General features: G+C 42.9%; 3 protein-coding genes and 1 non-coding gene across 8 annotated transcripts; 2 read left to right on the plus strand and 2 right to left on the minus strand.

Moving 5' to 3' along the window:
* Positions 1-79: 79 nt before the first annotated feature.
* rbm28 (RNA binding motif protein 28) lies at positions 80-5619 on the minus strand. The gene is made up of 20 exons (XM_077596560.1): positions 5321-5619; positions 4802-4957; positions 4510-4727; positions 4363-4438; positions 4194-4286; positions 4038-4109; positions 3748-3838; positions 3418-3665; positions 2981-3059; positions 2800-2909; positions 2658-2731; positions 2451-2586; positions 2190-2254; positions 1958-2116; positions 1713-1862; positions 1560-1634; positions 1304-1373; positions 882-1020; positions 703-820; positions 80-345 (listed from the first exon to the last, which is right to left on the minus strand). Exons 1-20 carry the CDS (start codon positions 5436-5438, stop codon positions 214-216), a joined length of 2379 nt encoding a protein of 792 aa, XP_077452686.1. The 5' UTR covers positions 5439-5619; the 3' UTR covers positions 80-213.
* A 217-nt stretch (positions 5620-5836) lies between these two features.
* On the plus strand, positions 5837-5918 carry trnal-aag (transfer RNA leucine (anticodon AAG)). The gene has a single exon. It is a non-coding gene; the product is annotated as a tRNA-Leu (tRNA).
* A 104-nt stretch (positions 5919-6022) lies between these two features.
* Positions 6023-10092, minus strand: LOC144071363 (transmembrane protein 53). 4 transcript variants are annotated; one of them, XM_077596388.1, is made up of 4 exons: positions 9988-10092; positions 8170-8446; positions 7858-8104; positions 6023-7294 (listed from the first exon to the last, which is right to left on the minus strand). In XM_077596388.1, the coding sequence occupies exons 1-4, from the start codon at positions 9990-9992 to the stop codon at positions 6933-6935; spliced, it is 891 nt and encodes a 296-aa protein (XP_077452514.1). In that variant the 5' UTR covers positions 9993-10092; the 3' UTR covers positions 6023-6932. The 4 variants fall into 4 exon arrangements, with proteins under 4 accessions (XP_077452514.1, XP_077452513.1, XP_077452515.1 ...); XM_077596387.1 differs by lacking the exon at positions 9988-10092 and adding an exon at positions 9403-9597; XM_077596389.1 differs by lacking the exon at positions 9988-10092 and adding an exon at positions 9215-9315.
* Positions 10093-11549: 1457 nt separating this feature from the next.
* On the plus strand, positions 11550-16200 carry prrt4a (proline rich transmembrane protein 4a). 2 transcript variants are annotated; one of them, XM_077595295.1, is made up of 3 exons: positions 11550-11621; positions 11689-12194; positions 13434-16200. In XM_077595295.1, exons 2-3 carry the CDS (start codon positions 11747-11749, stop codon positions 15404-15406), a joined length of 2421 nt encoding a protein of 806 aa, XP_077451421.1. In that variant the 5' UTR covers positions 11550-11621; positions 11689-11746; the 3' UTR covers positions 15407-16200. The 2 variants fall into 2 exon arrangements, with proteins under 2 accessions (XP_077451421.1, XP_077451422.1); XM_077595296.1 differs by having other exon boundaries at positions 11581-11621; positions 11817-12194.
* Positions 16201-16390: the final 190 nt, after the last annotated feature.

Here is a 16390-nt window from a genome sequence, read left to right on the forward strand (position 1 = left end):
GTGCAATAAAAGTGTTGTTTTTACAATTTTTCTAAGTCAAATGTTTTTATAACAACAACAAAAATTGTCAGATTCATCGTTGGCTTCTAACTTTTAATAAAAATACAGTTTACAAAAATGCTAGATTTGCTGTCAGAAGACATCACAGTTGAACACATCGGTTTCACACAGTTATGACACGGGAGCAAAATTTAAAATGAATTACGGACGAGTTTAATTGTCAAACCATTTGCTTTTTTTCCCAGCGGCGCTTTTCTGGCTCCCCTGTAAAAGTTTTTTCTTGTACTGCTCCACCAGGCTGTCGAAACGATCGCTGCCCCTGGAATTCCGCGATCCTGCTTTGTACTTTTGAGGAGAAAACACAACAAAATATGCAGTTTATGGAAATTGATTAAAGCCTTTAAGTTAACATGGAAAATATTCGAGGAAAATATTGCTAGGAAGCTGTTGGTTCCAATTTTGATTAAGCAGTGAGTGTTGAAAAGGATATTTCAATTCTAAATGAGGGCATATCAATAACCTTTTGGAATCCAAAGTGTTAATGATACATCACAATTGGTAAGTCGAAGAATTTGTAACCTGAAGACTTAGTCAATTTATTTGGATTTTTTTTTTAAACCTGGTGGGCAGCCAATAGGTTTCTCTACCAACCAGATTTAGCAAGTTTTCTGCCAGAAAGCAATGATGGGGAAAAAAACCAACCTTATTTCTGCTTTGTGTTGGCTTCTCCACCAAATGCCGCTTTTGCCGTTCATTCCTGCTGCCGCCTTGCCGAGGCTTCTTAGGGGGCGGAGCCTTTTGCTTCCCTTTGTCTCGCAATCTGAGAGAGCCCAACACCTCAGTAATCTTTATCATTCGATCACTAGTGACCATCATCTTACCTGATCTTGGCCCCTCGATGGGAGGGGAAAGCCAGCACTTTTCTGCGTTTTTTGCCGTTCTCCAGGTCCACGTGCTCTACCTCGGGTTTGGTCTGGAAACCGCTGTGCTGGTTTGCCTTCGACTCCACGGGCGGATGGGCTGATGACGGACGGGCGAGAGCAGATCGATTAGTATCGGGGATGCCAAAAAGGATTACTTTGGGATTAACTGATCGGCTAAACTATAAATCACACGTCATTGAAATTCAAATAAAATTAAAAACATATATGTACTCATTTTTTTTTTTTGAAATAACAAAATAACATTTTCAGTTCAACTATGTCCATAAACGAGTCTACAATTTAAAATGGTTGCCAATGACTAATTTAATAGACTAATAGTCAAATCAATGAATAGTCATAGCAGAAAGTTTTACTTTTACCGTTTTTAGGCCTCCAATCCATGCGTGTCTTTGGGGACACACTGCTGCCTTGCTTGTTAAAATTAGCTTGCTGAAGAAGAAGAAAAAGAAATCAGAATTATTTTTTTAACCCTTAAGGAGCACATTTAACTCATCGGCTGCCGATGACGGCGCAAGGCGTCAAATCCATTGTGCGCTTTTTGGCTGTATCTTACAACATTAAATCGAGCCGAAAGGCTTTAATCAATTTTCACCTTAAAGTCAGGTCTTCGCTTACCCTGCTTTTTTGCTTCCGCATTTCTTTAATCTTGAGCTTGCGGGAATCCTCCAGAGAAAACTCCACGATGGGTCTCTAACGGAAGGGAAATGTCCGATAAAGCCCCCTCTCCATAAGCGTCATTTTTAGCCAATCTTTTCAAAAGCGACCCACCTTGTTCGCGCCAAAGATTTCGGGGTTGTTGTTGAGGTGGCGCAGCGTGGCCAAAGCGTGCTCGTGCTCTTGAAACTGTACGAAGCCGTAACCCAGAGACTGTCCCATAACCTGGCCCTTCTCGGGCTTCCTGTCATACATTATGCGACACTGGCAAAGAAAAGAGAGAGAGAAAAGAAGAAGAAGAATTAAGTGACGAGTAGAAGTAACAAGCACGCCCTCTAGCAGACGCCTCGCTCACTCACCTCTGTTATTCGGACGTTTTTGACACCGGGCAGCGCTTTAAAGCAGAGGGACCGAAGCTTCTTGATGTCCACCGATTTGGGCAGATTGTGGACGCACAGTCGATTTTTGGAGACGAAGACGTTTACGTCTCGAAGTTTGGCCCTTTTTATGTCTTCAAACTGAAAAGGGGAAAAGAGTGACGGGAAGCTCGAAAGTACGTATTTTTGTTCCCCTGTCCGAGTAGCCACTCACTCTAGCTCGCCTGATCATGTCCGCCTCGGGGACACCCTCTGCCGCTGTGCTTCCGGGACGGATCACTAATAGGAGACACAAATCCAATCATAAAAAAAATATGGTGAATATACCAACTTCATTTAAAAGAACTCTGAATCTATACATATCTATTAGTGGCCAAAGAAATAATCTCCAATGGTGACTTGCCTTTTTTCCCCTATTTCATGTGTGTATTATTGTTCTTACACTATAAACTTTGCCTATATATTTGGTACTCACATCCTTCTCTGGCCAGATACAAGTTCCTGGTACCAGATTGCACTTTAACTTTTGTGGCCTTGATTTTGTCAGCGTCGTCTTGACTCAGCGCCGCCACGATCAGCAGCTTCCTCCCGTCCAGTCGGACCCCGCCGGCCTGCGACACCACCCAAAAGTCATCAGGTGACAAAAAAAAAAAAAGTAGACGTGAAGGGAAGGCGGGCCCACCTCCGCTTCGTTCTTGGCCGCGGCGATGCAGCCGTCCGCCGCCTCTTTGCTATTAAACTGGGCGAAAGCGCAACCTGCGGGAAAGAGCCGAGGAGTCACGCCGAGAAAATGGGAGACGGCGTTCCCAAATGAGCCGGCTCACCCTTTGAATATCCCGTGCTGGAATTGAGGACGATTTTAGTGTACTTGAGTTCTCCAAACTGGAGGAGAACTTTCTCCAGGTCTTCTTCCTCGGAATCAAATGACAAATTCCTGGAGGCAACGAGACTATGAGCGAAGAAGAACAGCAGTAAAAAAAAACAATGACGAAGAAATGAGATGACCTGATGAAAATTGTTCGTCCTTCCTTCACATCTGAAGGGAGTGCCCTCGTCTCCTTTGACTTCTTTTTTTTAGCTGGAACTTTAGAATTAAATAAGAAAAATGGCCGTCAATGGCACTGAAAGTTGACCATTCACTGTAAGGTAGGGGTGTACATTGGCATATATTTGGTCTGCACGCTGATTTTAGTGCAAACCTGCTTCAATTTACTTTTTAAAGGGTGTATACAGCACTCAATATGAGATTTGATTAGGGACATGAGCTGGGAAACTACGCCCCCGTGTGCCCTAACGTGGTTACTACATGTTGTCAAAGACATGTAAAGATCCAGAGGGATTTTGAATCGGTACAAGAATCGTGAAATATAAAACACTGATATATCAAAGAATTGATTTTTTTAAACAAAAAAAAAAAACTTTACTGCAAGCTTGTTAAATACCTGATTCGTCATCATCGTCCTCGTCATAATCATCATCATCATCATCATCCTCAGCTGAATCGAAGCTATCCTCATCGTTTTCTTCCTCCTCGGAATCGTCATTGTTTTCACCCTCCACTTCATTCTCGCTCTCTTCTTCTTCTTCTTTTTCTTCGTCTTCATCATCATCATCATCGTCATCGCCGTCATCTTCACCCTCATCTGAGAGCGGCTCGCTCTTGGGTGGTGCCGCTTTTTTGGGACCACCTCTGCAGGCAAATCCACAAAACACAAACATCAAATGTGACAAGTTGGCGAAAGCAAGTGAATGAGTTAAATTGAGATTCTCACTTTGTGACGACGATTTGTTTTTTTTTCACTTGTTTGACGGCTTGAAGCTCCGTCGTTCGTTTCACGGCGGTGTCTTCACTTTCCGTGGTTTCTGCGGAACAAACAAAATGCCTGATAAAGACATTGTGGATGCCAATTGGGTATACTTTTCCCCCGTCATTAATAAATATTAGAAATCATACAATTGCATTAACTTGTGAGTTTTGTTTCACCGTTTGTGACAGTCAATGAGCGTGAGGTATAAATTACACTTGCTTTTTAGTAGGATAACAGGATCTTTATCATTTTACCTGTATTGGATGTCCCCTGCATAGCAAGATAGTCGTCCTTTGCCACCGCCCAGTCCACAGCCACTTTGCGGTCTTAAAATAGAAGAGCCAGAAAGTGAGAATGCCAATTTTGTCAGTTAAAAAAACACACACACAAATGAGATGAATGAGTATTACCTTTTATTTCCTTCATGTTCATGGCTTTAAGTGCTTTGGCTGCCCCAGACAAATTTTTGAACTGCACAAATGCAAAGCCTCGCTTCTTACCATCTGTTGAAAGACCCCCCAAAATTAGCACTCAAAATGGGCATACTTCTCCATAAATATGCAACTGCTTGACATTTACCGGGTTTGAGAGGGATTTTAGCTAGGAGCACTTCTCCAAACTTGCCAAAAATCTCTGTGAGTTCTTCCTCGGAGCACTGTGAGGCAAAAAGTACAAAAGACAAAGTCGTACAGAAATAATTATGGCTGTGAATGAATCACATTCTACCTTAAAACTGAGATTCCTAATGATGAGTCGAGCTTTCAGCATGTTTGTCCTTTGGATTAATTTCTGCTCAGTGTCCTTTGCCGTCTTTTTAAATTTCTGCTCAGTGTCCTTTGCCGTCTTTTTTAATTTCTGCTCAGTGTCCTTTGCCGTCTTTTTTAATTTCTGCTCAGTGTCCTTTGCCGTCGGAGCAGTCGCCGGTGCTTCGGTCTCTTTTGTCACTGAACAGCGGAGGAAAAAAAGACTTAGGAAATACTCAGAGACAAAGTAAACTGTCCGTGTACTTATTGCAAACCTGGTTTCTTTTTGTCCTTTTTGTCATTTAATTTCTTCTTGGCCACGGTAATGGAAAGCTTCTTTCCATCGTAGTCCTTGATGTCTTTCAACGCCCGCAGGGCATCCTCCTCCATAGCGTAAGTGACGAAGCCAAAGCCTCGGCATGTTTCCGAGCCTACGAGGTGGAAAATATGCAGCGAGTGAGTGGGAAATGTACCCAAATTTGTGAAATTTGGCCTTGTTCTAAACTGACTATGAGTGTTATTTAACCTTTTTTTTACTGGGTGACTATTTTTGGTGATTTCGAAATAACCACATGCAGGCCTGACTTTTGCGTAATAAAAACAAAATGAATTAGATAAAAACGAATACAACCAGAAATACACATTCCCAAAAACATTTGTGTTAATTTCATAGTGTTTAATGCGTTGTCTGCCATTAACAGAAATAGATGTCCATGTTATTTTAATGGGATGCCAGACTGGGAACCCTAAATATGGAAGATTTTCATTTTTTTTCGACTGTAGGCAGAACTTACCTTTTTCTCTGACTACGAAACATTGCTTGACGGGACCAAACTCAGAGAAAATCTCCTCCAGGCGTTCATTGGAAGCAGACGACGGCAACGAGCCGACGAACAGAGTCTGAGCTGGCATGCTGCCTCGCTAAACGCAAGCACATAAAACGGACTTAAACGGTGTGCCTTCCCTGCCGGTGGTAAAACACCGAGAGTAAACCGATTTTTTTTTAATAATATGGTTTAAAAACTAATTTTCAAGCTCGAACACCTGGGTCGCATGTTTACTTGATGCGGGTCGCCATGTTGGAAATGGCAGGGACGGAAGTCATCATCAGTTTCTTCTTCTGTGAAAAATCCCGTAGACGAACGTGTTCTATGTTTGAAAAAAAAGCGATTGACGTGCCTTTCAGTAGTATTAGTATTATTTTGATGTTTAAAGAAATATTTACATATTATATGTCATGTTGTTGAAACTCTATGACACTGTCTTTATTAAGTGGTTGTATATTGTTTTAGAAACAAGAGTTGATACAAGGTAGCGTGGCCGAGCGGTCTAAGGCGCTGGATTAAGGCTCCAGTCTCTCCGGAGGCGTGGGTTCGAATCCCACCGCTGCCACTAAGTCTTTTTGCTACATATTAGCTATTCTGAAATGAAATATGCTGCAGTGGACCTATTCTTTTTTCCATTGTACACTAGTGATTGCCATCAAAACTGTCAAATAATGTTATGAACCATTCCAATTTTATTTTATAACACTTAACACACAAAAGACATTCAATATTTCAGAACACTGGTGTAAATAAAAGACAAAAATCATCTATCACCATAAATTGCCTTCAAAACCAAGACACTTCGCTGAGTAAAAACCAGTCATAAGTTAACGCGTCCAACACCGTCCAAGGGCACTGACGGAATGACAGAAGTAAACGCACATTTAAAAAGGCAAAAAAGAAGTCAAGAAACCAAGGTTTCTTCATTTACGTGTGTAAAGTTTTAACTCAAGAAGTCAAGAACCAAGGTTTCTTCATTTAGGCGTGTAAAGTTTTAACTAAAGATCATTTTGAGGTAGTGGAGTGTAATCTTCCACAACTATTAAATCAAAAGTAGGAATTATGAAAATCTTTTTGAAATGTGGGAGGAAACCAGTCGCCTTTTACTCAGGTATTATCTTGCAGTCGTAAGTAATCTTACTTTTAGTATCATTTTTGGCTACGATCCATTAACATCTCGACTCAAACCTTTCTCTAAACTAAAAACTAATCGTATCGGGAGAAAAGTGATAATGGTGCAACACCACTTACTGTTTCAAGATTAGCAGGTTTCCCTTGTAAAATGGGACTGTCATAAAAATGTTGTTTTTGAACTGCTAACTTTGTTTTTAATATAAAAAAAACAACTGTCTTGAGGCTACGTCACACGTTGATAAAAGGTTTGGGGACACTTTCTCATTCTGCTGAATGGTGAAATGTCTCAAAACTTTTGGCCTGCGACGTACTTTATCCTCCTCATTTGAATAAATACTCCTTCATTGCAACCATTTAGAGCAGTACCTGGTGACATTTTGCATTTGCTATAAATAAGTTTCCAACTATTGTTGGAACCTGATAAGTTAAGTTAGTCTCGTTATTTTTACATTTTGGACTTGAGCGGAACGATACGTAAGGACTTGAGGTATGATTCAAGAGTCTCGACGTACTCTTGTGGGTGTGCCTTCAGGTGTCCCGCGTGTTTGGACGTTTCCCACTTCTTGGTAGAGAGAGTGACGCCACGCTCCTGCCAGAAGTCGAGGACCTCCTCGAGGGCCCGCGGGTCGCTCAACGGGTCGTTGTCGCAGTAGAAGAAGAGCGCAGGGACGGTGACGGGCGAGTTCCAGAACACTTGGATGCTCCTGTTGTAGTAGTCGGTGGTTTGCCGTTTGAAGGTGTTGAAGTAGAAGAGGCTCATTTGTTTCACCGGCGTCTCCCAGCGAGGAAACCCGATCTTGGCCACACCTGAGCATGGACCACAGGAAGGCGATTCAATCGATACGTTGTTTGACTACACTGGTCGTCTTGCAAAGTCGCCACTAGGCCTGGAACTGTATAATGTCTCAGTTCATATTTTTATTTGTATAAATAAGTTTTAAAACTAAGTAAATAATTGTAATTAATTGATTATTTTAATTTTTTGACTTGTATTTATTTTTAATAGATTTGCATCTTTATCTTTTTTATTTAAATTTTTTTTAAATATTCTCAATTTTTTGAAAAAAAGATTAAAAAAGAAAAAAGAAAACAGTCAATATTTCTTTAGTCCTTGATGAAAGCAGAAAGATTCAATCCAAATGACATACTTCCAAACATCCAATTTTTGCTTTGAAAAACAATGTTAGTCTAATTTTCTGTCGACTTTTTGGCTTTAACGCAGATTACCAGCTAAAATATTAAGCCTAGAAGAGGAAAACATTAAATACCACATCATTTACATGTGAAGCTATTAGTGGACTCATCCTAAAAAAAATGTTAACTAATTCCACCGCTTTAGCCAACTCAAATCTGCTGATTGCTGCACCAACCTGAAGCCATCAACTCCACGGATCCCACCACCAGGCTGTCGAAAACTTGTCCTTTAATCCTCCCCGTAAGCGTGTTGTATTTCTGCGGGTCCTCGGACATCAGCACCAGCAGCTGCGTGAAGGTGAAACCGCCGATGGAGAAGGCGTGGACCGTCAGTGGGCGTGACGCGAAGGGCTCACTGTGCAGCAACTCCATCAGTTTCTTCCCGTTCTGCAAACTCCAACGAGGCCAGAGGAATTCTTGCACCTGCAATTTGTTTGTGTTTTTTTTACTTTGGCACAACACCCGCTGAAGGACCGAAAGGGACGAACCTCACTCTCCACCACGAGCACATCGAAGCCGGTCCTGAGGTAGATGTCGCAGTACTTGGCCACGGCCTGCGGACGAGCTCCCAACCATGGCAGCATGAGCGTCAGAGGTTTATCGTCCTGACAGCGTTGAATTCCGGGCACGGGCGCCTGATCGTTCATGTAAAAGGTGACGTTTTTACTCAAGCGATGGGAGGAGAAGCTTCGGCGCAAAACGCTGCCGGCCAGCATGGTTGACGCTGATTCTGGGGACAAAGCAGGGCGGAAAGGGTCCAGAAAACTGTGGAGACATTACGGGGAATGTTATTTACAGGAAAAATGACTTCAGAAATGCTAATTGATGCTATGCTAACTATGCACAAAATAGGAAAATGTTTACTATAATTGTAAATTTACTATATTGTATTTTTTTTAAAGTCTTACATTTTCAAGATTAATTTTATTTAGTATTAGGTGTATTTGTATTTTGGGAAAAATGCTTTTTAAAAAATGTGCTAAAATATTTTAAGAAACAAAGAAATACATAAATGTTTTTTTAATTTTAAATATAAAAAAAGTCACTTGCCCTAATGAAGGGTTAAAATCAGGTTTAAATTGTTCATTTTATACCACAACCATAATTAAAAAAAAAAAAATACGTAATCCTAAAATGCTGTAGTGACGTGCCTCCTCCGATTCATTCTTCCCACCTTCGGCACTTTTCGCCGTTCATCGTCAGGACCCGAAACTTAGGTCAAAAATACTCCTTGCTGTTTAGTTGACAGGCTGACTCGAAAAAAATCTTTGTTTATAGTTGTCAAAGTGACTATTCCTCCCCCCAACCCTCACTTTGAGACGTAAAAATGATGAATCTGCAAATGGAAGATATATAGCTATTGTCTTTCATACTAAGAGAGTAGTTTTCATTTATGTATTATCCGTTCTACATTGTTATGCATTAAAAGGGACCTACTGTGGGTCGTTATCATCATTAAGCTAAGAGACGGTCAATTCAATGTCAAAGCATGATCCCATGCTTAAAAATTCTGAATTAAAAACAATTTTAGACCTTGTCAAAGCTCCACGGTAGTGTTAGCAGCTATTCCAAGAGCCGAAAAGTTTCATGTAGAACGAAAAAATGACCTAGCAAGTTGTAAAAACCAGTTTCTGTTTTGAGTATACATTTAAATGAATGTTAAGCCCTGGTTGAGTTCTGCAAGGCTGATGGTATTCGTAATGTTCGTACTGTTGACTTACCAACTCATTTTCCTTGATATTGTAACAAACACAGTATCCCAAAAAAATAACAGTTTGTTTTTTGTTAAAATAACGTTGTGATGGGTAAAGAAAGTCTCCCTGTGAAAATATCAAGAGGGTAAACTATCTCTGTGACGTGACACCCTTCTTCCTTAAATTGCATCGCATATCTTGAAGCTCAATGTCGCCCTCTGGAGGATGATGGGGGAAACAACAACAACAAGTGAATATACAGTACAGCCCGTCGTCTGACGTTAAAAATAATAATAATAAAAAGTACATTTATGATGCATCCAAGCTATTAACACTAATGAAAAAAACAGGTCTTAACCCCATCAGTATTTTGACATGTATCATTTTCATAATTTTGCCAACAAGACAAAGAAATAGCATTTCCACACAAACGCTTTGTTATTTCTAAGTTTGCTTGTGCAGCTTTGTTGCTGCATCTTGTTCCCATTCCCGGTGGGATCTCATCCCCGCTGACTTTATCTTGCCGGCTAACGACTTATCCAAACAGAAACCCAGGCGGATTTAGACCACCAAGTGTTAGGCGGTGACCATTTGGTGGTGTCTCTGGCTGACCTCATGTGTTTAGCCTGCCATTGTTGCTTTCCGGTCCCTTTACTCACGGCTGGCTTAGTGCTTTCCTGTATGGTCGCTCGACAACGGATGGATCGCGCGGAAGGAAGGAGGCTCTCATTTTCACTGCGCTTACCAGCTGTGTAAATCACCCACAATGTTATTATTGATTTGTATGGCTGTCTAGTAGTGGAAATAACTTGACATTATTTCGATATTGCTCAATAAAATGGATGACCAGCAAATATATACATATATATTAAAGGGAATTCAAATAAACCTGCTGATTGGTCCGAATGAGTTTGCATATTTTATTTTAGCCTCTAAAACTATTGCATGCTTGTGTCTGTCGACAACATTTCCGAATCGCGGTCTTTCGCTTGGCACTGACCCACGGTGGTCTAGATAAATCCTGAAAAAATATAGGGCAATACTATATTTAGTTTTACCTCCAAAGTTATGTCGATCTACATCTATTTTCAAAACCTCCCGGGATGTTGAAATAGGCCGCCAGGCCAGTGGAACCCTTAAAGGGAACACATGGAGTACAAGCTCGAGATGTCCCAGAAATTGGGCTCAAAATCAACAGGTTCCCAATTTTTTTGAGTCGCTGCAATTCAGTTGTCGCCATTACTGGGTCACTTCCTGTTCTGTATCCCCAAATCAATTAGAAGTAACCTGTACATGCCCCAAAATCAACGGGAAGTGACCCAGAATAGCCCCAAATCCAACAGAAAATGACCCATTAGGCCCTGAAATGATCTCATTGGCTGGCATTGACTATGAAAGATTCATCCTTTACAAAGCTGCGTGTTTGTAAGTTAGCACAACCGCATTAACTGTCAATAGCATCCGAGGCTCTCATTGATCTGTTCTAGTTGTGGACATTCCAAAAACACCAACTCAAAACGAGTTAAATACCCTTGTTTTCAGTATACATCTCCTATAAATAATTATAAAATGATCTAAAAAATGACAAGTCAATTTGGCAAACTTATATTTTTTTGTAATGAGAAAAATAGATCGAGGTTAATTAAACTGGAAATAAGTTTAACAAATGTAATTCAAACAAAGAGGATATTACATCTTAAAAATTCTATAAACACTAATTAAAAATTTGCATATAATGATCAAAAATCAATTCATTTCAGAACAGAACCTGTTAAAAATATTATTAGAAAACGTTGTTTTCTTGGTTTAGCTGATACATGACTCACTTTTAGTTTTATGGCCTCAATAGTATTGCTATTTACTTCAAGGTAGTAGAATTATTGAACACAATAGTCTGTTACCTCATTTTTAACACTCCAAAAATAATTCGAGAAAATAATGTGACTACATTTCAGCAAAGAAATCTTTTTAGGATGTTATAAATGACCCGTGTATTATTGCATATATTGAATGCAAAGTTAAATACAACTGAACTGATACTCAGTGTTTTTAAAACTGGTGGTCCTATCTTTTGAGAATGACTGATGTAGAGCGCTATCTGCCTGTGGACTGAGTGGGTCTTCTTTGCAGGGGGTGGGGTCGACAAATGTGTGTGAACATAAAAAAAGCCCACAGAGCACACTACGCAGTGAGTGCAGTTATGCAGGGATCCAGCGTTGGATGCGGCAGAACGGGCTACCGATGAGGTAAGAATGTCGAAACGGGCACGCTCGATTTAGCGATTTGACATGTTTGTTGTCGTCGTGCCTTCAGGAGTACAAATCGAGACGTGGATCCAAGATGTGACGCGGGAATTTTCTAGAGCCTCGCCATGCTTTTTCACTGGAATTTTCTCATCCCTGCCTGGTGGCTTCTCTCGTTTCACGTGACGTTTCTGACAGGAGAACACTCGAGTGAGCCTTTGGATTCTGGTTCAAAGGGAATCCCACTAGGATCTTCCCTCAGAGCGTCTGTGAGTTGGGAAGATGGCCAAGAGGGAGTTCTCGGGGAGTATAGCGACGTCGGAGAAGCTTCGGGGATGACGGCGTCGCATGGGAGGGAACTGGAATGGGAGAAAACCATGGTTACCCCAGCTTCTTTGGCAAATGGATACGAGGTCCCCTATTCTCCAATTGGACCAACTCCTCCAGATAGTGCCTCCATGACCCAGGACGGCATGACACTTGAGGCCAATGGGAGAACAGAATGGTCTGTTTCAACAAAAGCTTCATTTGAGGAAGTGGTTTCAATCAGAGAAGAGACAACGGACACAGAAAAAGGTACAGTAAATTCCATAAAGTCCATTAGTTTTCAACCAAAAGACCAAAAAACGATCAATCGACTTGATGATGTGGAAAACGCCGTCTTCTTCTATGAACTTCTTGGGTTCTCTTAAAGTCACAAAGTGAGGAAAATTGGAACGAATAAATACGGTATAACCGTGCTGGTGTTAATTCTTTTGGTTTTTCCATAATTCTTTGACATTAATGACTACATTACAGGAAGTTCCCAATGATACCAAAGACTATTTCAGATTAATTCCCAGGAAATTGTTGGATGAATTGTAATACTTGAAGAGATGAAGTAATATGCTTTCAATTCATAACCAATTGCAGTTAACAATTCCCTCCCACTTTAAATGGATTGGATGCCTACCAATGTCAATGGCAGCCATTGAGATAAAAATGACATTTGTGCTTCCTCTGGCCAAGATTCACCCTCCCACCAATCAGTTGATCTCCATTCCCATTTGAAGTCCCGGCAGAAAGATGAAATATGAGCTACACGATTGGGCGCCGATCATTGTCAATCCGTTTCACAACACGATCGATTCAATAAGGCCAGCGTTTATTAATAGAAAGGCGAAATGGGAAGGGCGGAGAAGTCGATAATATCTCACTCACGTGCACTCGTTACTTGCGCTCTCCGTGTGACCCACTTTCAAGCCTGCTCTGTTTCATAATGGATTAACTTCATATACTACGCCGCTTCATTCTTTTTCCGCGCACGACCGGAGGGACGGCATCCTCACAAAAGGAGGACAACCAGACCTTCAAAACCTAACAAAACAGGGCACAATTCTAAAATGGTGACCATGAAGGTTTGTCTAATGTATTATGAGATTGACACATGTCCAATCCAGGTTATCTGTGGCCTGTAAATTCGAGACTAAAATAGCTCAATTTATCCCATTGTATGACCAACTTTATTTTTCACATAACTTCATTTTGCTAAACCAAATACCTGTGCCGTACAAACCAGAAAATGAATTTGCAATTTTTGGTTTAAACCCACTGCTCAAATCAGGAAGTGTATGAATACATTTCCGAGGTATCAGATGGATTGAATCAGCCGATGATTTAAATCAGGTGACTCAGATGCAAATATATGTGATTGGGACATCTGTACTTTTTAAAGAGGGATGCCCGACTTTGGTCAAGCGTCTTAAAGAGATGTCGGATTGATTGAAATTCGACTTGATGATGATGATGGTTAACTTTGGTATTCTGTTTGAACAGAAGGCTCACAAGGTGAAGTCCCCGAGCCCGGCAGTCCTCCCCAGACCTCGACCACGACCTTCTGGACAGCGATTCCAACCTGGACTTCCACCTTCCAGGACGAATTTGCCCCCATTGAGGTCCTCGGGCCCTCTCTGGAGCACAGTTCTGCCCTCTTCGTCCCCCTGTATTCCGACTGGAACACGGCCTTGGCCACGTGGGGGTTTGCCTGGGAAGCCCACGTCTATGGCCTGGGCTCCGTCTTCAGCGCCTTCGGCCTGATCTCGGCGCTCTCCCTGCTGGGGCTGCCGTTCCGCTGTCCGTCAGGGAGCCCCTACTTCACCTTGCTCCACTTCTTCGTCCTGGGATTCGCGGGAACGCAGGCTTTCCGCCTGCTTTACGACGCCTACGCTCACCAAGACGTCCTCCCTCCGCTAAGCTCTCTCCTCCTCTCCCAGCTTCCCTTCCCGTGTTTGACGGCCGCCTTCTCGCTGGCGTTCTTCCTTTTGTCCCTGCGCTCTCGCAAGCGTCTCTCCCTCTCGCTCGCCATCTCCCCCTCGCTGTCCGCCCTCCCCAAGCCGCGCCTCCTTCTCTTCTTCTCCCTGGCGCACTTCGCCGTCTCTCTAGGCTGCGTCGGCGTTTCCCGTCTATTTCACGGCCTCCCCGCGACCATCCTCCTCCTCCCGCAGGGTGCCTTCGTGTGCTCGACGCTCTTCCTCTCCTTCTCCTACCTCGTCTTTTACTGCCTCATTCGAGTGGACGCCGGGCGTATCTACAAGCCAGACGACGAGGGCGATTGCGGGGGAGGCTCTCCCGAAGTGGCGCCACCCACCGCTTGCCCCTTTGCCAAAGCGGAAGATTGGAGTCGGGCGGCCGGCGCCGGAGTCGGAACCGCCTTGTGCCTGTTAGGATGCGGGGGCCTGCAGTTCTACGGGATCTTGCACGCTCTGGGTTTGGACGGGCTCGGAAACTACGGCCTCCCCCCCTGGCCCTGGTGGGGCTACCAAACGGGATGCCGAGTGTGCGAGGCCGGGGCGTGCTTGGGTCTGTCCCTCGTCGGCACGCGTCCTCTCTTCTGTCGCCGGAAATCTTCCCGGGCTCGCCCCAAACCAGGCTCGTGGTCTCGACTGTCCTGCAGCTCTCCTGGACGTCCGAATTCTCCCGTAATCTCCTGGTCTCAAAACCAATCGGAAAAAAAGCAACTCTGCGAGGGACCATCGGAGGTTCTCGCTCTAGGCCCCCTGGCGGATTCTTCCGGGAAACAACTTGCCTGCGTGGCTTCGCCCAATCAATCCCAGACCACTCTTCTCCCCAAAGCCACCAGCCCGGCACGGAGACCTAACAACATGGAATACCAGTTCAGTTTCGGAGCCGACTCCACCGCGGACCTGTGCCCCCCGTCTCCCATTGATTTGTCGCGCAGCATCGACCAGGCTCTCTTTAGCGAATCGCTATTCAGACACAGCATCTTCGGCTCCCAGAGACTCTTCCCCGGTTCCTCCAGTCGATCCCTGTGCTCTCCCGAGCGAGGCGCGCCCAAACAAGGGTCCGCCTTGGCGCAAAACGTACTTTATCGAACCTCTTCTTGCAGCGATCTGGATCAAGATACTGACTGTGAACCTTCCCAGGCTCAGAGTGAACTCAAATCAGAGAAGTTAAACTGGAAAGAAAGCAACTGCAGTTCAACTCTGGGCTTATGTAGCAAACCGGGCGAGATCCGAAAGCTGCGCTCCAACTCGTGGGCCAACAGAGGGCAGAGCGGGGCACACAACAATAGCCTCCCTCGCGCCATATCTCAATTGTCCTACCACAGACGCTACCGAACCTTGAGCGTCACCTCCAAGGACGGGCGGGGCTCCCGACGTCTGGGGGGCACCAAACAGCTGAGCGAGAGCAAGCAGCTCGAGTGGGATCTGGCCGCGCAGGCCGAGTTTGTCGACGTCTGCCGGCAAATTGACGCGTGGAGCGTTTGCAGTGACACAATCGAACTCTGAGCTGTCTTGAAAGGAAACGCCGGAGAAATGTACAAATACATCATTGATGATGATGCTCAATGTATTGAAATGTACAAATTTTGGTCATGTAGCTCTTACAAAAACAAATTTAAGCTCTTTATATAACCTCTCCAAGAGTCCGATCCATTTGAACTGGGAGGCTCAAAATTCTGGAGAATGATTGGACGCCACCCGTGAATTTCTGTCATCATCTCAGGAAGGGCGATAAGTGCTTTTTTTTTTTTACCGGGCAACTCGCGGTTGGAAACGAGATTTCAATAATATAATATATCGGGGGTGTTATTTCAATGAAATAATTTCATAGTACTGCCCAATTTCATAGCCGTATTTGTACCAATATCGGTATCAGGGCAACATTATTTTCCAAAATCCCCTGAATTTTTGGGAATCTTTTTAGGCAAAATATGAGGAAAATTTCAGAAGAAGAGCATTTTTTTTGGGTCAATCAGCGTCATCTTTTTAAACCACAGTAAAGGTGCACTTTCCAGCAGCCACAAACACAAAAAGGCCCTTTTACAGCACAAGCAGCAAAACCACACTTTACATATTAATACAAGTTTGTTCTTTTTGTTACTTAGAAAGAGGACACTAGAAAATCCTGATTGTGTTCACATACTGTACATAATTATCATTGAAAGAAATGACCCTGAATTTGAATTTGCACTAGCTACAATCAAGGAATGTACAACTCCAATGGTAGACCCTAAAAAGTCAATCAACATTTTACGTAAAATGATGAAATAAAATGTTTAAAGCACAAAGGGGACTTTTTTCATTTTTCTTTTTTCCTGACTGAAAGGTGCTAAGAAATGCTACGACAAGTGACTTTAAAAGGATAGCATAGCATATTTTGGACACAAATTTATCCATAAAAGTGACAGAAAAGGCTTGATTATCAAATTAGATCAGATTAGTTTTTGTAACACCTGTTTAAAAGGATAAATTGATTCTTGCCGTAGCATA

The sequence above is a fragment of the Stigmatopora argus genome, chromosome 3, assembly GCF_051989625.1.
Source record: "Stigmatopora argus isolate UIUO_Sarg chromosome 3, RoL_Sarg_1.0, whole genome shotgun sequence".
Taxonomy (NCBI): domain Eukaryota; kingdom Metazoa; phylum Chordata; class Actinopteri; order Syngnathiformes; family Syngnathidae; genus Stigmatopora; species Stigmatopora argus.